Raw genomic sequence first — 22,903 nt, forward strand, 5'->3', positions numbered from 1 at the left:
GAATATACCATTATATAAGTGACGTTTTGGTCCTTTAATCTGATTGGATAAGCAGCATGAGGACCAAGAGCAAGAGTGCTCATATTTAGTGAAACCATGCTATTTGTATGTATGTGTTTGTTTAGTATGTGACAGGTGTGGAAGCATTGCGGAGAGATTTATTTATTTTTTTTCCCCACTTGAGGATCGATCTGAGTGGGTTTCTAACCCAAGTCAGTGTGAAATGGAAAACGGAGTGAAGTTTGGAGTTTGGAAATCGCAGTTTTTCTGATAAAAAAAAATTGTAATTTAAAAAAAAGAGCTCTAGGTTTGCTGTGCTTGTTTGTAGGGCCGCCCAATTTGGCAAAAATAAAAAGTTTTCATTAAAAATCAATTTGACTAATAAAAATAAATATAATAAATATATAAAAATAAACTTTGTAATATTTCACTTTAAAATAATACAATAAACATTTCATTTATTAAAATAAAACTCTAAAGTTAAAATTCCACTATTTTTGTGTGTTACTTAGTTAATTTTCAAACTTTAAACCAGCCAGCTTTTACTTTGGAGCAAAACTGCAGAGAGCCCTTAAAGCTTTCAACAGACTAAAACATTTTGGGGGAAAAAATTTAATTAAATTTCACAAAAAGTAAGTAATTTCCATGTATGAGGAAATCCGCTTTCCTGTGAAGTATATTGTATTGCATGTATGAGTAATGTATGCATGTATGAGTAATGTATGCTTGATAATCTATATGTCATCAAAAATGTCAAATACTTATTCAGATATGTTTATGAAGACTAAAAGTACTTCCCTTAAAGTACTGGACTGTAATTAGGATAAACACTTTTGAATTTATGTGGATGAAAACGAAAACCCTTACTAAGGTCCATTAAAACACACATTCTCTAGAGAAAATCAGAATATTGTGATTTTGCTAAATGCACAATTACCTTTTTATCAAGTTTCAGCCATGTAAGGTACCCTTTGCTGTCCATACACTGTAGTCCGAAGTACCATATTTCACGTAACCCGATGGTCTTCACCACCTGTTAGGAAAAAAAAAAAAAAAAAAAAAAAAACCCCTATATATATATATATATACAATTTTTTTATTAATAATAATTTAAAATAACTGTTGTCTATTTTAATATTCATTAAAATGCAATTTATAATTAAGAAAATCACTGACCCCAAACTTCTGAATGGTAGTGTACATTTGAAACATGGCATACAACTAATCTGACACAAATTGAGGTACATTTTAACTTTAAAACTTTATAGAGATTAAGAGCTATTGTTAGAATCACAACCCACTGGTTAGCTAACATACTGAGCTATGGTGCTCCTGTCCTCTTTACGTGATACTACGAAAAAATTTATACAATAAAACATATACCGATCTAGTAAGTGTCACACATTCAGTAGGCATAACCACCGAAAATGAATAAATAACAGGATGTGTGCCAATTGTAGCTTTCTGAAACACAAAACTGCACTGCAGGAAATGTTAGGTGCAAATATACTAATAGGTTGCATTTTCTCCAGATGCTTTCATGTCTCAAATGCTCTGGGTCCTGTTTTTTTTCTTCTTCTTCTTCCTGTTCAGTTTTTTTTAAGTTTGATTGAAGCACGTGCACGTACGCATGCCAATCAGACATGACAGACAATTAGTTTCCAAGTGTGATGCTTTTAGATTAGTCTTCCTGTTGGTTATAAAATGAGCTTGTCAGTCTAGTAACCAACCAAAGTGTTTATATAAACAATCGTATTTAGCTCTCCAAACAGGACTGACAACAGTATTTCTTGTCTGTGTGAACATAACTGAAGAACACTTCAGTTAGGGGACAAATTATGGTAGAAAATCTAAACAGAATCCAACTCATGACAAATGTTTTACAGATCTGCGTTTGATAAAAACAAAATTTCAACAGTGTTTTTTTCTTTAACCAATCAGATCTTCTATTGCACTTTGATTGCTTTTTATGACCATTCACAGTCATACGATATCCCAGGAAAAAAAGAAAAAAAGAATTCCAAACAAGCTGGTGACAAGGACACAACAAATGCCGTAAACCAGCTCAACAGGTTATAAGCATCTCTAACCTCACTGTCAAAGCTATTTGAGAAATTTGATTTAACCTAAGTAGAGTAATACCTAGAATTTAATACTTTTTTAAAAATTATTATTATAAAAAAATACCAATGACCAGCTTTAACAATAGGTATGCTTCAACCCAATAAGAAGAAATGCAAGAGTCACCCAGACCTGGGTCACGGCACCAGTTTCCAAGACTGAAGTTAGGTAACATCAGCTTTATTTAAATTAAACACCCTGCTAAGATATATTTAATAAGAACATTACATAATGCTCTGGACTTGGAAAAGAATGGGATGTTGAAGTGTTTTTTTTTTTTGAAGTGTTTCTGTTTCCACAGTCGTGGCAGTCAATGAGCACATCAGTGTAATGGTCAGTGAGTCATGCATCAAGGGATATACTGTTTTAAAGAAGAAAAACGCTTCCTGTGAGGTTTCCGCTGTGTTCTGGGCCTTCTATTTGCAGGGGATTAACCCATGTCACCAAGCCGGTAATTAAATTAGGTCATAGGTATTGGTGCTACTAACAGACGGATGCCCAGTGAAGTCGGAGTTTGTTCTGTGACGTCCTTAACTGGTTGTTGCTATTATTAAAAATAAAGATTATTTATATTTATATAAATTCATATTTATAAAATTATAAATCATTGAAAATACTTTATTTAAAAATTAATGTTTCATATATTTTATATTCAAATCCAATATAAGATTACATTTAAAAATGTTTTCCTCCTGCTCTTTTTTTGTGTTAAACCAATGTACTATCTTTGCATTCCTGCTTTCGTTTGAGCAACAAGTATTTGACTAAGAAACCAAATGTAAATTTATCTTTTGAATTCTTGATTTACCTTAAAACATTTCTCTGAATAACTGTTTACAATCTTTTTCCTCTCTGCTTCAGCTGAGGGACATGGATCTGTTTAAGATCAAGTAATTGTGGGAAGAGAATGAGAAGATGTCATTGAAGGATTAAAATGATTGATTGTGTACACAACTGTTACACAACCAGAACTTCTAAGTCAAATCAATTGCCTCTTTTTCATATATTTCACATTTTAATTTCGGCTAAATATCTGCTGGAATTTTTTTTTTCAGATTTTGTTCAAAATAACTGTTAATGTCATAAAATGAATAGTTCGGTCAATGAGTTTGACATCAATGTAATTAAAAGCCAATTGTGCTAGTCCAGATTCTAATCAAACAATGTGGGACACATGACTGAGATATTGTCAGTGAAAATGTTTCTCAGGCTAGAATAAGGTAATTCATTGTAATCAGAGCATCAAGGGATATACTGTTTTAAAGAAGAAAAACGCTTCCTGTGAGGTTTCCGCTGTGTTCTGGGCCTTCTATTTGCAGGGGATTAACCCATGTCACCAAGCCGGTAATTAAATTAGGTCATAGGTATTGGTGCTACTAACAGACGGATGCCCAGTGAAGTCGGAGTTTGTTCTGTGACGTCCTTAACTGGTTGTTGCTATTATGAAAAATAAAGATTATTTATATTTATATAAATTCATATTTATACAATTATAAATCATTGAAAATACTTTATTTAAAAATTAATGTTTCATATATTTTATATTCAAATCCAATATAAGATTACATTTAAAAATGTTTTCCTCCTGCTCTTTTTTTGTGTTAAACCAATGTACTATCTTTGCATTCCTGCTTTCGTTTGAGCAACAAGTATTTGACTAAGAAACCAAATGTAAATTTATCTTTTGAATTCTTGATTTACATTAAAACATTTCTCTGAATAACTGTTTACAATCTTTTTCCTCTCTGCTTCAGCTGAGGGACATGGATTTGTTTAAGATCAAGGAATTGTGGGAAGAGAATGAGAAGATGTCATTGAAGGATTAAAATGATCGATTGTGTACACAATTGTTACACAACCAGAACTTCTAAGTCAAATCAATTGCCTCTTTTTCATATATTTCACATTTTAATTTCGGCCAAATATCTGCTGGAAATTTTTTTTTCAGATTTTGTTCAAAATAACTGTTAATGTCATAAAATGAATAGTTCGGTCAATGAGTTTGACATCAATGTAATTAAAAGCCAATTGTGCTAGTCCAGATTCTAATCAAACAATGTGGGACACATGACTGAGATATTGTCAGTGAAAATGTTTCTCAGGCTAGAATAAGGTAATTCATTGTAATCAGAAGAGGATTTACTGGGACTTGTGTACGGAAGAAAAAAAAAAGAAAAAAATAAAAAGTGTAGGGACATCCCTGGAACCCATTTAGGTAAAGCAAATATGAATAGAATTTGCGAATAAGTCTGCATTTTTCTGCATGCATCTCATTACACATCAGAGTGGGGGCACGTATCTCATCAACTGTGCTCTTTTGAAAAAAAGAAAAAAAAATATATAATCATCAGACAATGCTTACATAAAAAATGAAACCTGGATCATATCATGTGCACACAAGTTTTTCCTCAAGTCAAAGTTCCTGTTATTTAATCTCTTTACGTTAAGGTTTATGTTCATATTTTAGGTCTGTTTTGTGTTTTTGGCAAAAAAAGAAAAATATTTAAAGAAAAAAAATTACAGAATGTGCCATCTTTTTTTGACAGAATATTTTCAGTGCATTTTCTTGCATGTAGTAAACATAATTTAAGGGAAATGGCAGAAAACATTAAAAGTTTAAGCTAACACTCTGAAAACTATATGAAACCACTGGACACCGACCCTAACCAATGCTTGTTAATCTATTTCTTGTCTAGCTGTTTAGTTGCAGACCTGGTCAAATAGCTGCTTGCCAGTTGTGCTGGGCTGAACGGCAAACTCCAGCTCCGCTTCCATCGTAGTGACGCGAACATTTACCTGAAGAAAAAAATAAAATGACATTAGCAACCACTGTTGACATTTGTGTTACCAAATACAAAAACAGTTCAGAAGAAAATTGTCATCTATTACAAGATGGTTACAACTTTGGATTTTATGGTTTCCATTTTATAGAAGCAATTTCAGAGGCAAAGGTAATAAAAAAATCTGCAATGATGAGACAATCACAAGCATGCTTGCAAGCTGATGACCCTGACTGTGGTTCTTGAAGCAGACATGGCTTAAAAGAAACTGGGAGAACAGCAGGAGTGGCTTCACAGAACAATGCGCCTCAGCCACTCTTTGTAAAGGGGAAATGCCAATCTATTCTACTGTTAATGTTTAAAAGGACTAAGTCAACAAGAAAAAGGCTGAAACTGCTCTACAATCAAATTTGCACCATTTTATGGGACAACAGAGTCATTTTGAAGCAATTTCCCAAGAAACATGAAACAGAGGCGTTTCCTCACAATGAACAGACAACACAGACACAAAAAATCAAGGAACAAGAAATCATTTGTGAGAGCCCCCATTGATGAGATCGTAAAGCACAATCGTTAAGCGCACATCTGATTCAGAGATCCATATTTATGTGATTACCATGAGAACTGTTAGCAATGATGGCGGCTGAACAAAAATAAGTGAAGAGACTACTGGTGGAGAATCACAGACACACCATACTGGGTGTGAGCAATGAGTGTGTTGTCTGGTAAGAAAGAATAATCATTTCTAATTATGTAACTGCTTTAAAACAAATGGCCCACTATGAAATTTCATAACTATGAAAACAGAAACTCACACAAGAGTTCAGACCAAAGCAGAGCAGACAACACAGATTCCACCAATACAAAAACAAAGAGACGGTTCATATCAAAATTTGACAATTCTGTCATCATTTACTCACATTCACATTGTTTCACACTGTATGACTTTCGTTCTTCCATGGAACACAAAAGGGGGAATTTTAAAGAATGTACTTGTAATTTTTTCCAAACAAATATAAAAGTCATACAGACTACTTTTATGATCATTTAATGGTACCAGATTACATTTCTTCCATGGAATATAAAAGGAGAAAAGAAGTCATATAGCGAACTTGGTGAATTAATATAAAAAATTAAATGTAATTTGAAAGACAGTAATTGCTGTTATAATATAATATAATATAATATTCTTCTTGCAATGACAACTTTGTTTGAAATGACAGTTTCTGTGTGTAAAATAATAATGCATATAATATAATATAATATAGTATTCTTCTTGCAATGACAACTTTGTTTGAAATTACAGTTTCTGTGTGTAGAAGAAAAAGAAAAAAAAACAGCTTAAGCTATTTAACATTAAATACCGCACAATATTGATATAATAATAACACATGCCTGAAAATGCCATCACAGTGTGGTCATTTCCCAAAACTTCCACAGACAGTGGAAAAACAAACTCCCAACCGTCACCAGAACAGCTAAATCTCCTGCTCTAGCATGGTATTACTCTGGTACTTCTAATGTATAGAAGCACTACTACTGTTCTTACTTTGATTGATTGATTTTTTTTGGGTATCATTCTCAAGTTGCTTTGCATGTGCTAAATGAATAAATGTACACTATAAATATTATCAAACATCATAACTTTTTTGCTCACTCAGTCCTACTCAACGTAACAGTTTATAGAGAAGGACTATGAGCAGTTCTAGTGAATAATCATTGCCACAAGCATTATTATATGGAAAGAACTTCCTGTACCAAGCTTAAAGACGACTGCTGGAGCCTTTCCTGAACACAGCACTGTGACAGTAAGCACACAATCACACAGAAATTCATGGTTGGTGTTAGTTAATAAATAAACAAATATACAATTACAAATTAACACTAATAAATAATAATACAAATAATAATCTTGATATTTATAAGGAATCATAGGGCCGCTGTGTACATCTGAAATCTAGTGGTGAAGAGTTCAGCTTAAAGACTGGCATCCAATTCGCCAAAGAGGGGGAGATTGCGGGGTATCCATTTACCCGGCAAAACAAAGGGTCTCTTTCAGAAACATCCTCTCAGTGGTCCACCTCCTACATCAGGCTGCATTTTAATAGAGTCTCACCATTTCTCTGCATTGCTCTCAAAATGGTTTTAGCTGACCGACAAACTTTTTTTGGCTGAAATATACTGGCGAAATCGAGCACAGTCACCAAGCTCAGATTCCGATTAGCGTCATCAGACCAAATAATCTACATTACAAGGTGATTCAAATTCTGAATGACTACTAAAAGCTGTTTGCTTATGAAATATGTAACATCACCGACACATGCATTTACTGTTGATCTGCAGACAACATGTCAAGTCAGCTTCTGGCCAATCCATTACTCTCTATAATATGCACTCTAAAAGAAATCTAAATAGGAGATTTTTACAGTTCTTAAACCATTAACTTCATTTTAAGTTGATCCTGAATTACATAGTAGCTGGGCCAAAACAACAGCAAAGAAACCATCGAATTATTCAAAACCTATACTTATCATCTGCAAATGTTGCAACCCCGGCAAATTGGAAAACAAAACAAATGCCTCAGGCGATATTTCTGTAAAATTATATTCTTGCACATTTCACAACACTTTCCAAGTGAAATGTCCAGCCAGTGGCAATAAAAGCATGTCTTGTCCGAAAACTGAAAAGTGAATCTAACACAGTGAAAGGAAACTTTGAAAACGCATCATTTGACCCTTTTAAACCATTAACTTCATTTTAAGTTGATCCTGAATTACATAGTAGCTGGGCCAAAACAACAGCAAAGAAACCATCAAATTATTCAAAACCTATACTTATCATCTGCAAATGTTGCAACCCAGGCTCACTGGAAAAAAAAAAAGTGCAACGTTTCTGTAAAATGATATTACGTTGCTCACAACATTTCACAACACTTTCAAAGTGAATTGTTCAGTGAGTGATATGTATTACTTTGGTTGTTGTATGTATCCCGGCAGTCTGGAAATGAAATGTCTAGTGAGTGGTGCTAAACAGTTAATGCTCTATTGACCTACACTGAATCCTAAAACGCTAATCCTAACCAAAAGTGTTAACACAAGCAAATGTGACAGAAAAAAATGTATTTGTTAAGCAACCGTGCCACTTTTGCAAGGCAAGGAACTGTGAGAAAATTAGACTAATTAAGTCTTTATCTAATCGACAATCTGCCAGTGTAATCATAATTTGTGTGAAAAGGATTAAAAGGCGTCTGCATTTTTTATGCCACTAGTGTTGATTTCAGCTGGGAACTGCAGTGAATTGTATGTATTACTACATTTTTTGCTAAATATATAGGTAAAGGAGCCCATGTTGAAATGTAGCCTTGATGACATGTACTATAAAAGTAGGGACAAAAAAAATAATAACACTTAAGGGTTGCATGTCTTGAGTTACATGAACTTATCTTTGCTCAGAACTGCCTTTTGCCTAAAGTTCCAATTTGGATGGTACTGTTAGTCTTTCATTGAGCTTGTTTGAGCTAAAGCCCGAGAGAACACGAGGATTGATTACAGCACAAAGAGCTTTTGTGCTGCATCACCAAAAGGGCGTAACAGGCATTGTCTAGTCATCAATTATTCAGCAGAACAAACGATAACAAAGATTTAAGAGGAAACACCCTCAGCTGCTGAAAGTGCCGATTTTAGACACACCTGAAACATGCCACTTTTGCAAGGCAAGGAACTGTGAGAAAATTAGACTAATTAAGTCTTTATCTAATCGACAATCTGCCAGTGTAATCATAATTTGTGTGAAAAGGATTAAAAGGCGTCGGCATTTTTTATGCCACTAGTGTTGATTTCAGCTGGGAACTGCAGTGAATTGTATGTATTGCTACATTTTTTGCTAAATATATAGGTAAAGGAGCCCATGTTGAAATGTAGCCTTGATGACATGTACTATAAAAGTAGGGACAAAAAAATAATAACACTTAAGGGTTGCATGTCTTGAGTTACATGAACTTATCTTTGCTCAGAACTGCCTTTTGCCTAAAGTTCCAATTTGGATGGTACTGTTAGTCTTTCATTGAGCTTGTTTGAGCTAAAGCCCGAGAGAACACGAGGATTGATTACAGCACAAAGAGCTTTTGTGCTGCATCACCAAAAGGGCGTAACAGGCATTGTCTAGTCATCAATTATTCAGCAGAACAAACGATAACAAAGATTTAAGAGGAAACACCCTCAGCTGCTGAAAGTGCCGATTTTAGACACACCTGAAACATGCTATGAAACAGGAGGGGAAATATTAAGACAGAGAACAGAAACCCACAAAATACCTTTATGGGGGGTTCAGTGTAGAAACAAAACAAACAAACAAAACTTTTAACTTACAAATTATATCATTTTATCAGATAATTAGTACTTTATTGCTGGCCTATGTCAATTTAAAAGCATCTAAATGACTGAAAAATCTTGAAAAATGACTCGTTTGAACTCAAATCCACCACTGGCCATGGCACCAAAAACAAGCATCTCTATTCAGCACTTCAGTAGACAGTGCTGAAAGCCAAGGATGAATGAGGAATGAGCTCTGAGGAAAGCAACAACAAAAAAACTTTTAACTTACAAATGATATCATTTTATCAGATAACTAGTACTTTATTGCTGGCCTATGTCAATTTAAAAGCATCTAAATGACTGAAAAATCTTGAAAAATGACTCGTTTGAACTCAAATCCACCACTGGCCATGGCACCAAAAACAAGCATCTCTATTCAGCACTTCAGTAGACAGTGCTGAAAGCCAAGGATGAATGAGGAATGAGCTCTGAGGAAAGCATCATGATGTCATTTCCTCTGTATTCTTCCTGACAACCCTGTTACCATCTTAAACAAACTGACAACATGCTTCAGGCTGCACTTGCTGTTTTACGAGTGTTTATTAGCAAACACAGATAACGTTCAATACCGAGTTTGTTTCACACATTAAAAGTCAAACAGTCTCACTACTAGCCTACTACAATTTTGATGAGGATAAACAAGCCAAAAGTAGGTGCAAACGAAACATAAACCCTATAAACTCTGCCTCGAAACAAACAAATGTGTCTCTAAGAACGAAGTAACTTAATGAGAACTGACATCATTTCGCTAATACAACTTAAAAGTGAAAATGTTTATAGACAACTTTTCAACATTTAGAAACTATGGTTTGAAGATTTATGGTTTAGCAATTAAGAACCAGACTTTCAAGTTAAAATATAAAGTCACGATACAAAACTTTTATTAGACCAGAAATCCTCCTGAATATTTCAAAACACTGAACAGACGTTAAAAACACACTAAACAATCATATTGAACCTTCTATACATAAAACTGGTAAACACTTTGACAATAATTAAATAAAACTCAGTAAATACTTACAGGTTTAGGCATTTTGAATCCTGTTGTAGATCTCTTCTGTCAAGGAATATTGTGTATTTTCACGGAGCCTCAATCTGAAGCAGAAAGAGGAGAAACGCGTTTGAGCAGCGCTAGTGAGAATGACTCACGAACAAGTCTGTCTGTCATTTAAACATCGCTGAGAATAAAACCTGACGCACTCCATGTGAATCACGATTAAAAACTGGAACTCAAGATTGTGACAGCCTCACCCAAAAGAGGTAACACCGCCTTTCAATTTAAAGTCCCCACCCCATTCTACAAATATTTGCTGCAGTCTCTGTTTCCCAAAGACCGAAGCTTGATAGGGAATGAAGTCAAATATTCGGTTATTAAATGTAGCGGTAACTGAATCATGCGAGATACTCACATATATTCACAGAAAATTTTAAACTATCTATAAATAAAACTAATTGTGGGTACACTCTAAAAAATGCTGGGTTGTTTCAACCCAACTTTGGGTCAAATATGGACTAACCCAACTTTTGGGTTACAATTTTCATTTAAAAATTTAACCCAACAGCTGGGTTAGTCCATATCTGCATTTGAAGGCATTATTTCCATGCAAACTTTAATTCCAACACTGTGTAGAACACAGAAAGAAAGAAAGAAAGAAAAATAAAGATTAAAAATAAAAACAGTGTTGGAAGAAAGGTACAGGCGTTTGGATCTATTTCAGAATCAGAATCAGAAAGAGCTTTATTGCCAAGTATGTTTGCACATACAAGGAATTTGTTATAGTGTCACAAGCTTCCAGTACACGGAGACAACAACAACACACAGATAATAAAAATAAGATGTGAATAAATTACACATGCATAAATATAAACCACAAAAAAAAGAATAAATTGTATGTACAGGTGTGCTATAGATAGAATAGGAATAGAAGATAATTAAATAAAATAAAGTTGTAGGGATGTACTAGGATTTAGGGTGATAAATAAGTATAAGGTTATTGCACATACTTTAATTGCACAATGGGAGAACATTAACTGTTCATGAGGTAGATTGCCTGGGGAAAGAAACTGTTCTTGTGCCTGGCTGTCCTGGTATTCGGTGCTCTGTAACGCCGACCAGATGGCAAAAGTTCAAAAAGGAGATGGCTTGGATGTGATGGATCCAGAGTGATTTTCTGAGCCCTTTTCCTCACTCTGGATGTATACAGTTCTTGGAGGGTAGGCAGGGGGGCACCAATAATCCTTTCAGCAGTCCGAACCGTTCTCTGTAGTCTTCTGATGTCTGATTTTGTAGCTGAACCAAACCAGACAGTTATTGAAATGCACAGGACAGACTCGATGACGGCTGAGTATAACTGTTTCAGCAGCTCCTGTGGCAGGTTGAATTTCCTCAGTTGGCGAAGGAAGTACAACCTCTGCTGGGCCTTTTTAACAGTGGAGTCTATGTGAGTGTCCCACTTCAGGTCCTGAGAGATGGTGGTTCCCAGGAATCTGAATGACTCCACTGCAGCCACAGTGCTGTCCATGATGGTAAGTGGGGGGAGTGCAGTGGGGTTCCTCCTGAAGTCCACGATCATCTCCACTGTTTTGAGGGTGTTCAGCTCCAGGTTGTTAAGACTGCACCAGACAGCCAGCTCTTTAACCTCCTGTCTGTAAGCAGACTCATCTCCGTCCTTGATGAGACCGATTACTGTAGTGTCATCTGCAAACTTAAGGAGCTTGACAGAGGGGTCTTTAGAGGTGCAGTCGTTGGTGTAGCGGGAGAAGAGCAGTGGGGAGAGGACGCAACCCTGAGGGGCGCCAGTGCTGGTGGTGCGGCTGTTGGATGTGAATTTACCAGTTCTCACTAGCTGTTGCCTATCTGTCAGAAAGCTGGTGATTCATTGACAGATAGAGCTAGGGACAGAGAGCTGGGTTAGTTTGGTCTGGAGGAGTGTTGGGATGATGGTGTTGAAAGCGGAGCTAAAGTCCACAAACAGGATCCTCACATAAGTCCCTGTTTTGTCCAGATGTTGCAGGATGAAGTGCAGTCCCATGTTGACTGCATCATCCACGGACCTGTTTGCTTGGTAAGCAAACTGCAGGGGGTCAAGTAAGGGTCCAGTAATGTCCTTCAGATAAGCCAACACCCACGTCTCAAATGTCTTCATGACCACAGACGTTAGGGTCACAGGTCTGTAGTCATTAAGTCCTGTTATCTTGGGTTTCTTTGGGACGGGGATGATGGTGGAGCGTTTGAAGCAGGCAGGGACTTCGCACAGCTCCAGTGATCTGTTGAAGATCTGTGAGAAGATGGGGGCCAGCTGGTCAGCGCAGGTTTTCAGACAGGCTGGTGTCACACCGTCTGGGCCTGGTGCTTTTCTTCTCTTGTTCTTTCTGAAGACCTGGCGCACATCATCCTCACTGATCTGAAACGTAGGAGTGGGGGAGAGGGGGGTTGCAGGAGGTGTTGATGGTTGTGTGGAGAGATGTTCAGAGCGGGTGTGGGGTGTTAGACTGGGAGTTTCAAATCTACAGTAAAACTCATTCAGGTCGCAAGTTGTTGATTTATCTATCAGTAAAGTGAAAGTGTGACAGAGGAACTGAGCAATACATAGGTGGGAATATTATTGACATCACATCCTCTAAAATACATATTTTTAGCCAAATATAGTCCTTTTTAGGGAAATGAAATATATTGTGAAGGTATTGTTTTGCTGGTTTAAGCATTGATTTGCAACATACTGCTGTGCCCATGCTTTAAAGAAACTACTGATTTGAAACACATTTGGCATTAAGCCATTTGACGAGTGAACAAACACATCACACATCATATATATTTATGTTTACACTCTTGCCAGGAACCTATATACACACTGCTAAGAGCAAGTTCAAGAATCTGAATTAAATAGACAAACAAACAATGTTTTAGGAATTTGAGACATTACATTAAATAAGATGATTAAGCTCTATTTTTAACTAAAAAAAGTGTGTGTGTGTGTGTGTGTGTGTGTGTGATGAGCCTCTTTTACAGCCATTACTGTATCTGCTCATCACACACACACACACACACACACACAGACACACACACACACACACTTTTTTTAGTTTATTTATATCACATTGCTGACAATGCAAGTCAGTTACTTGGAAGTGCTCAGAGTTTTCCCTTCAACTTTTTACATTCACTATACCCAACCTGTGCATGTTGAACTTGAGCACAAATTTAAAAATGTGGGCTGTGCTCTAATTTCTCTACAAACTCTAATTTCATGTGCTATTTAAGACAGCTGGGGGGAAAAATCATTAAGCTACTTGATTCTGCTCTTGCTCTCTGTTGAGAATATGATCCTCATACCACTTCATCTGCATTTTGGGCCTTTCTTATATTATTTAAGCAATGAGTTTATTATTATTATTTATACAAATAAAATATGATTTTGCTTGTCTGACAGAGAGGTGAGAGTGTGGCCTTACTTATACTTACAGTACATATATTTAAAGTTAACGAAATCTGAAAAAAAAAAAAGGGAAAACGTCTAGCTACATCTTCATTTAAATAACAACGAAACGTGTGTTTCCCGCTGGCTTCAACCTCAAGAATGATAAACAGTTAATTTGATCAGTGATTCACTAAAGAGACCCATTATTACAGTCAATTAGCCTACATGACTACTACAGGAAAATCTCAATATGAAACGGATGGGGCATTCCTTACCTTACCAGTGCTGGCTAATTTCATGCGTAACATGAGGAAAACTTCTGTCAGCACTTTCATTCAGATGACTATTGCAAACTGTTCAATTATTAAAGGTTATCGCTTAATCTAAGAGAGAGAGAGTTCTATAGAAACTTTTATTGAGTCAGATGGAGCTTTTGCCCATTCAAGGTCTCCAAGTACATCCATCTTTTATGTCTTGTTTATTTTGTAATGAAACCTCATATGTTTGAATAATCTACAATAGTAATTAGGTCATTCAAACATTTAGCCTATGTCGGTTGAGGTCTGAGTAAGTAAGTACACTGTGATGTGACTCAGAGGTCTTTCCTTAACGATATATTTACATCAACACGCCTGTTTCTGTCTGTGTTGCCAGAGCTGCACCACCGACGGAAGCGAAACTCCGATTCACCTAGTGGGCGTGGCCAAATGTGGGAGTTGACCAATGGAGAAGCAGGATTAAAATAGAGCAGTATATAGGCGAGGTGAATGAACGCTGAAGCGGATCGTCAAACAGTTCACCTTACGGTGTTTAGTCAAAGAACCAGGCGAGACAGGTAGGCGGGAGAATGAAATAGTTATTCCACTGAAAATGTGGTTTATAAAGCTATTAAGTCGTCACAAAAACTAACAGCATCTCTTTATAGTACAGCATCATGGAACACGTTTTGAAGACAGATCCTCTGTGCCAAAGCGTGTGCCACATTTAAGGAGGACAATTAATATACTCTTAATACTCCTCAAAATACTATAACAACACTTCTACAGATTTTAAATACACTCTAAATATTAACGAGTGCCGGTCAAAAGTTTTCCAAACAGTACAACTGTGTTTCAGCAATAATGTGGCCAAGATTAGTTTGAGTGATGGTCAGGGCAGTATTTTTAGAATCCGCAGCGCCTCCTACAGTGTTGTTCTTGAAGTGCAATTTTTGTACGGTATAGTGACAGTTTACATCACATTAGCAGTTTAAAAACAACAATGGGCACACACACACACACACACACACACACATATATATATATATATATATATATGTATATATATAATATTCTTCAAATAATATATGAATAATGCAATTATAATAATATGATCATTTATTTATATTTTTTTATAAAGAATGCATGCTCCTTAATATTTTCCTTTTTTGTTTGTTTCCTGGTATGACCTGAAATGAAAACAGACTATAAGGTTAACTCTTCACCTCAGCTAAGAATTATACTTATATTATTTAAACAGATTTAACAGTAGTATTTATATAGATTTTCTGACATTTAAATGTAAATCATACAATACTGATAATGTATTCTATTTTATATTTTATTTTACAAATTAAAGCGTGAAAGTGATTAAATGTTTGTCCCTGTTTACCTCTAATGGGAAATCACATGTAGGACTTTATTCTTTCATCTGAAAGGCCTCAAATCTTTGGTTAGTGCTGTCTTGAATGAGCACTGTGGAAGAACAGGAAGTCCAAATTATGCCCAAAATACTCTTATCATTGCCTAAGGGATCTCACTAGACAATCCCATGTTATGTATTAAACAGCAGGAAAAAAAATTATATATATATATATATATATCTGAGAAAACAATTGGAATGTTTCTCTGAAAATTGTTAACTCGCTGTTCTTGCTACATTTCTCTGTTCTAAAGTATTGGTGACTTCTTCCATCAGCCAAGGGAGGAATCCGGTCTCTATATCTGGAGCAGAGATAATGAACATTCATTCACTAGACAGTAGACTGAGAATTTGTGTAGTAATTCATTAAAGACCTTTTAAAATTAATGTATATAATTCAGATGAATTCAGTTTCTCTCTTTTTTTGATGCACACATGTTGGGACACTTGTCTCTCTGCACAGGGTCATAGAAGTAGCCACAATCCTTTAGATTGGAATAGACCGAGGGCAACAAGTCAGACAAATACTGCTGAGCAAATGCTCTCGCAGCAATTTTATCTGCTGTTTCCTTCTCTTTTTCCAGCACTGCCTTCTGCCGCTTTATCCGGTTCTCCTGCAGTTGTGAGGAAACAACTGTGGTGAAAAAACTGTTAATTAACATCACATTATATGTAATGTTATCATACAATTCCATCAAATTTATGGTTGTTGTTTTTTTGCAAGTAAAAACCGAATTACTGTATAATTTATAGTGAAAAACAGAAGGACATTTCCAGAAGTCCGTGCATGACACAAGAAATCTAATTATATTTTAATTCAATACTTATATTCTCAATATTTTTGTTTCTTCTTATGTTTGTTAACAGTTACATTAGAGTGTTTTGTGTAACATTTAGTTAATGTTTAATGCATTATGTTCGTGTGTACTCTGATAGTGTTTTGACCCTGTACACTGTCTACATGTGAGCGTATTAGTCATGGCTTTCTGTTATCATCATGGTGGTTGTCAGTGAGGTAAAAAAAAAAAAAACATACTTGTAGATTGATATGGTTATAAGTTATACAGATATAGTTATAAGTTATACAAATATATGACACCAATGTGTAAACTTTACCGTAAATCTTGATGTTGAATAAACAGTTCCATATCATTTGTCATGCATTTGCTGGAACTCTAAATACTTCACACTTAACTGTAGTAAAAAAAAAAAAAAAAAATCTATTTCAGACCAAAAAATACCTATTCATAGACTTTGTACCAGTCCAACCTCTGGCCAATAAATTGTGCTTTTATTTTCAGACAGCAAAATGGTTTTGTGGCCTGTTTCACTGTTGCCATAGTCTTTACCTTTGACTTAATTAAAACCGCAGCATCATTAGAAAACCTTGCTGGTTTTTGCCTGAGCATCAGTCATGATATTGTTTCTAGTGATTCTCACCTTCTCCACACAGAGGCACCGTTCCCTCTCCGCTAGCCTCTGCACCTCCACCAGCTCAGCGTCACGGATCTCCTTGAACGCCTGCTGCTGGGCCCTCAGGCTGGCCAGCTCCTCCACCTCTAGCACTTCCAGTAATGCCTGCTCGATTGTCTTTCCCTCCAACACCTGCAGCACGGGCTGGACCTCCACGCCTAAATCAAACAGCTGCAGACAAGACAAATGCTATCTATCTATCTATCTATCTATCTATCTATCTATCTCGTTCGTTTACAGATTTTATTAATTTGATTATACAGTATAATGCACTGATTCACTTTTATTTATTTATTTAATTCTTTATTTAACTAGGACAATGGACAGTGAAGGACTGCCCCAGAATTAGCTAAATTTAATTTACTGCACCTGGGCAGGAGAGTACCAAAACGCATTAAAAACAAACACATCAATATAATAGCATGTACAATAAAACCCTCCCCAAAATTTAAAAGATAAGAAATATAATCTCTCACATAGAAGCTGCAATCCAAATTACTACAGAATATCCCCCTATAAATACAACAAAACATCACCCTATAACAAAAATTATTAAAAAAAAATGAAGACCCCCAAATTTATGTAACCATTTCAAAACACAAGAATATTCAATGATCACAACCTGACTCGTCTTTAACCATATTTTCAAATGTAGCTTAAACTGCAAAAATAGAGCACTGTCTAAAATTAACTGGTAAATTCCAGTTATTAAAAGCTCTTACAGAAAAAGCTGAATGACCAAAATCAGTAACTCTAAAATGCTCTTCACAATCACCTCTTGACGAAGCTTTTGTTTGTCTTATATTTTCAGCGCATGAAGAAACAAATTCAAAAACAGCCAATTTATACTGCACCTCTCCCTCTTCTATTTGTGTAGCTGCATCTTGTCCAGTTTTGGCTGGGATAAAGAGTGGAGTGGCTGGTTTGTCCAGGAACATGTCTGTTTGGCATTCCACACTGACATCCTCTATGTGATCGCTCAGCTCTTCCAAGTACATCTCTAAAATACACATCAGCGAGAGATTTCTGGGCTTTCTTGATTTCTGGGTTTATCACAGTATTATCAGTTGGGAAGATGCACATCCATTGTGAGCTTTTCACTTATGTGCATGGGAAGGTTTGGTTAGGTTAGAAGGTCCCTTATAAAGAATGTTACACAATGAAAGTAGGCCAAGGTTCTTTTGGCGGAACTTTTCACCACATTTTATTGATACACACAGAAGTAGCAAAAAGCAACGTGACCTGGGCCAGACTCAAACCTGCTCTCTCATGAGCACCAGAGTTTAACATTTGGCTCTGACATGTGCTACAGTGATGGCTTACTTTTGTAGGCCAACCCTGAAGTTAGCATCACTAACCAGTAGGATTTTTCTGTTGGCTTTTGGATTATTGAAGAAAATAAATTCAACTGCCAGAATTCAAACGCTAAATATAAACTATAAACAAACCATATCACAGTCACATGACTTAAAAGGCACCACCATTAAGCTTCCAACAACTCTTTCAGTTTTTATTAAAAAAAAAAAACATTTCCCTGAAAGTGTGAGTAAGAATAGTTTGCAAGAGTGTGATTATAAACACAATGATGCCGTAAAAGCGGACTAATAAGTAGATACATTTTTCTGTTCAGTGTGATCCAGAAAACCTCTGTAGGCCCACTTGATGCGTCATTGAATAAAATATGAAAATATCTTGAGCTTGTGTTTACCTGCACGTCTATATTCTTTCTGCCTTCCTGTGGTTCCGATGTTTTTGGGCCAAATTGCTCCTTCAGCCGTTTTCTGGACAAACCTCTTTTTTCTGGCCTCCTGCTGTCTATGGAACTCCACTGGATCAGGCTGAGATGTCTATTAAACATACTTATATTCATTTCTATTCTATTCATGTATCAACTGTGCTCTCATCACAGTACCATATGAACAAACACTGTGTTATGGTTCATAATATTAATGAGCTTTCGGTCTGTTTTTTATTCTCTGGCATTTTTATATCATGCTGTAAGACTACACATTACAAACAACTCTATCTGCTTATTACAGAGTTTTCTAGCCTAGCTGTATTAATACTCACAATGGGTAGGATATGTTGAGCATATGTATTTCCTCTGACAACACGTCGGTCATACATGATGTTTCCATAACTGCTCTGTTCTTCATTTCTGCACCAAACAGTGAAGAAAAGTGTATAGATTAAAATAATCAGCATTTTGCATATTTTGAATTTTTTTAATCCATTAAAAAAAAAAAAAAAAAAACATTTATTTTCATTTATTCATTAGTAAAATTATGTGTAAACAATCATATGTGCATTAATAATATTAATATTATAGCCAAGTCACAACCCTGATTAATCTGACAAAAAGAAAAAGGCTTACAAATGTAATCACAGTTTTCTAGTAATTGTTATATTTATTGCTACTGCAGTAAAACAGTGGTAACCTGGTTTCAGATTACTTTGTATTTAAAAAGAGAGCTGTCAAAAAAACAGAAAGCGTGTGTTTACAGCACCACTAAGTTACAAAATAAATGTATTTGTCTAAGGACGTTATAACGGCAAAATTTGTTAATCTTAAAAATATCAATCTTTCAATGACATTTAACGTGTTCCTACTATTAAATTGGTAAAATATGTAAGCTGAAATGTTTGCTGGGTGGGGGAGCTAAGATGGTCCGTGTTTCAGGAGGTAGGGATTTGTATGGGGGTTTTCAGAGGGGGGCGGGGTTTGAGTTCAGGGCTCTCACAGCCTGGGGGAAAAAGCTGTTGAGCAGTCTGGCAGAGCGGGCTCTGATGCTCCGGTACCGTCTTCCTGATGATAGGAGCTGGAAGAGACTGTTTCCTTCACGATGCTGGTGGCTTTGCTGGAGCATCGTGTCAGGAAAATGTCCAGGATGGAGGGGAGTGGGGCACCGATGATCTTTGCAGCTGTGTTCACTGTCTGCTGGAAGGTCTTGCAGTCTGCGGCGCTACAGTTCCCGTACCAGACAGTGATGCAGCTGGTCAGCACACTCTCAATGGTTCCCCTGTAGAATGTGGTGAGGATGGGTGGAGGGAGACTTGCTCTTTTCAGCCAGTGGAGAAAATGTAGGTGCTGTTGTGCCTTCTTGGAGATCTTCTGTGATGTGCACCCCCAGGAATTTAGTGCTGCTGACTCTCTCCACAGTCGAACTGTCGGTGGTCAGTGGGGGGTGGTCAGTAGAGTTTCTCCTGAAGTCCATCACAACCTTCTTTGTCTTCCCCACATTGAGAGACAGGTTTTTAGTGCCACACCATTCAGCCAGCTGTGCCACTTCCTCCAAGTAGTGCATTTCATCATTGTTGCTTGGAGAAAATGTAGGTGCTGTTGTGCCTTCTTGGAGATCTTCTGTGATGTGCACCCCCAGGAATTTAGTGCTGCTGACTCTCTCCACAGTCTTTGTGTAAAACGTCTTAACAACCAGTAGGGGGAGACAGGTAAACTGATGCATGTTTCTGCCTGCTGTGAACAAAACTAAACAGATGGAAGAGCTGCACACAAGCTTACATGAATATGACAAGGTTTCATTTACAGTTTTTACAATATAGCAAACATAATCAGTGATGTAGCCTACTAATGCATGCACTACTTACAATATATATAGGGCACAATATACCTTGGGCATATATAACACATTCAGAGCATTTACTTTTATGAGAATCATCTTTTAAAATCTTCAAATGTTTTGTCTTGGGTATTTTAACTTACATAGTATAGCATTATTCTATCAAAAAAAGATTTTTCTTACAGTGCTTGTTTTTGAATTAAGAAATTGAAATTTGTGACTCAAGGAAGTGGTTTTGGGTTCTCAGTCTGAAAAAAGCAAGCGACTGATGCTAACAGAAATCATTTAGTCACCGCAAATGTACACCAGCGATTAGCTCTTATTATAAACAACACTGGTCATGGTTAAAAATGCTAAACTTATGTCTCAAATCACTGAAAAAGCACTGCAGTGCGCATTTACTGTATCAAGCATTATGCTGAAACATGAATTTGTAATGGATATATAATTTAATTATTATTTAAAAAAAATGAAAACATAATTTTTATACATTTGGCTGTTCATTTAAACGACGACAGCATTTTTGGGGCAAAAATGCAAACTCTCGAAAAAGTTTCAAAGTTCAAGTTTTTGGAAACGATACCATTATTGTCTCTGTGCAAACTACAAAAACGCAAATTTGTGAAAATGTGTTCATTCTATAGGCACTATATATTCATTGTAAGTCTTAATATTTTGGTATCCTCGCATAAAGCTATTCTATGGCTTCAGAAAACTTCCAAATACTATGGAGCACTTTTATGGTTTTTGTTTGGTCCCTTTTTGGAGCTTGACAGCCTAATAATTCTTTAAAAATGTTGTGTCCCACAAATAAACAAACAAACAAACAAACAAAACAATATGGCACTGCAGCAACATGAAGGTCAGTAAATTATGATACTATTTCTTTAAGAAATCCTGTTTGCTATATTTCGAGGAACTGAGCCATCGTGGGTTTCCTCAACTTGATTACTTCAGCAGATCTCACGGTATTGGCATTCCTATTGGTTTGACGCTAATATATTATTTAATATATTTCTATCTATATTTTTGTTGTTCTCTCAAATCCATGACTGGTCCTCCGTCCATTACAGACATTTCCTACTTAATACTGATTATGCATACCTGTCCTGTTTTATCACATTACATAATTCCTTGTATGTGCAATCTGTTGTGTTTGAACTTATGTGCACCTCTGCCACCCATTTTATTTTTAGAGCATCTTTTTTCAGTCATCGTAATTACTTTAAACGTTTGCCTGTTCAGACTATGTCATTGGCTTTGTGTGCTTTGTTTGAGAAATTCAATATCATTGTTCCCTATTTAGATTTGTTGGTAACCAAATACTTGTGTCACTAAATAGTCACTAATTGGTTATTAATTTAACTTTAAGCATTAAAACATTAATTACATAAAGTGCTCATTCATCACTGTATAATGAACAGCATTGGCAACAGAGGGAGGACCACTGTGTTATGTAACCAAGAGACCTCTGTCGTTATGTAACATTTATCCATTGCTTTGTCTCTATTATTGAATGTTTACTGGCTTGCATTGACATGTTTATGGTCAATTTTGGAAAAGTCCTTAACCAGCTTGGCATTTTCACTTTACAAATATGTCACAAAATGTTGACTTAACTCACTGATTCTGTATTTTGCTTGAATTCAAAAATACTGAATGTATATTATATATGAATATAGATCATGTAGTAGTTAATGGTCTTCTTGTCAATGTATGGCAACTGATTCTTAAAAAAAAGAGATCTATTTTTGTGTTTCATAGGAACAATGCCTGTACTGCACCTGTACAGCATACAGGTTTGGAACAGGGTGAGGGTGAGTAAATAAAGTTTTATTTTAAGGTGAAGTACTCCTTTAATAGTCATGGCTGCATACATGTGCACAGACATACTCAGAGGCTGATCAGAGCATCAGTGTGTTCTGCGTCTTGATATGAATCTTTAGAAAATTTACCCACATTACCTATATACAGACTAATGTTAGTGTGTGCACATTGCACCATAGAAACCATACTAGCTGACATTTGACACACTGCAGTCTGTTTCTTAGTAAGGCTAAAAGAGGAGGAAATAGGGGCATGTAACAAGTGAGTCACTATAAACAAGTGAGACGATAGACCAAATTCAGCGAAAAACCAAATCAGTCCAGATGACCGCTGACTTCCTGTCTAACGCAGAATACGCTGTTCTCAATTAAATTTTGTTATGCATGTTATGCAACCCCTTGCCAAGCATGGGGAACAGGGCTGTTCAAAATGCCATATGTATGAAAGTACTGGTTTCTGTAGGTTCCACATAACCTCTTTAAACTTTTTTTCTGTTGGTATCCTAAAGGAACAAGGAATATTTCACCTAAAAATGACAATTATGTCATTTTTAACTCAATCTAATGTCACTTCAACCACAATCAGTATGACTTTCTTCTTGTGGAACACTCAAGATATTCTTTTGAATTTTATCCAGGCCACTTATATATATA

General features: G+C 36.0%; 1 protein-coding gene and 1 pseudogene across 2 annotated transcripts in view; both read right to left on the reverse strand.

Moving 5' to 3' along the window:
• The window catches only part of LOC107733309 (ezrin-like), a 27,772-nt gene extending 17,280 nt beyond the window's left edge, over positions 1-10,492 (reverse strand). For both annotated transcript variants that reach the window (XM_016544879.1, XM_016544878.1), the window contains exons 1-3: positions 10,296-10,492; positions 4,834-4,917; positions 938-1,033 (exon numbers count right to left, since the gene is read on the reverse strand). In XM_016544879.1, coding sequence (XP_016400365.1) covers positions 938-1,033; positions 4,834-4,917; positions 10,296-10,307 — 192 coding nt within the window. In that variant the 5' untranslated portion in view covers positions 10,308-10,492. The remainder of the gene's footprint in view (positions 1-937; positions 1,034-4,833; positions 4,918-10,295) is intronic.
• A 4,877-nt stretch (positions 10,493-15,369) lies between these two features.
• Positions 15,370-20,309, reverse strand: LOC107733305 (radial spoke head protein 3 homolog B-like; annotated as a pseudogene).
• Between the last annotated feature and the right edge of the window lie 2,594 nt (positions 20,310-22,903).

The sequence above is a fragment of the Sinocyclocheilus rhinocerous genome, unplaced genomic scaffold (assembly GCF_001515625.1).
Source record: "Sinocyclocheilus rhinocerous isolate Xijiao unplaced genomic scaffold, SAMN03320098_v1.1 scaffold3963, whole genome shotgun sequence".
Taxonomy (NCBI): Eukaryota; Metazoa; Chordata; class Actinopteri; order Cypriniformes; family Cyprinidae; genus Sinocyclocheilus; species Sinocyclocheilus rhinocerous.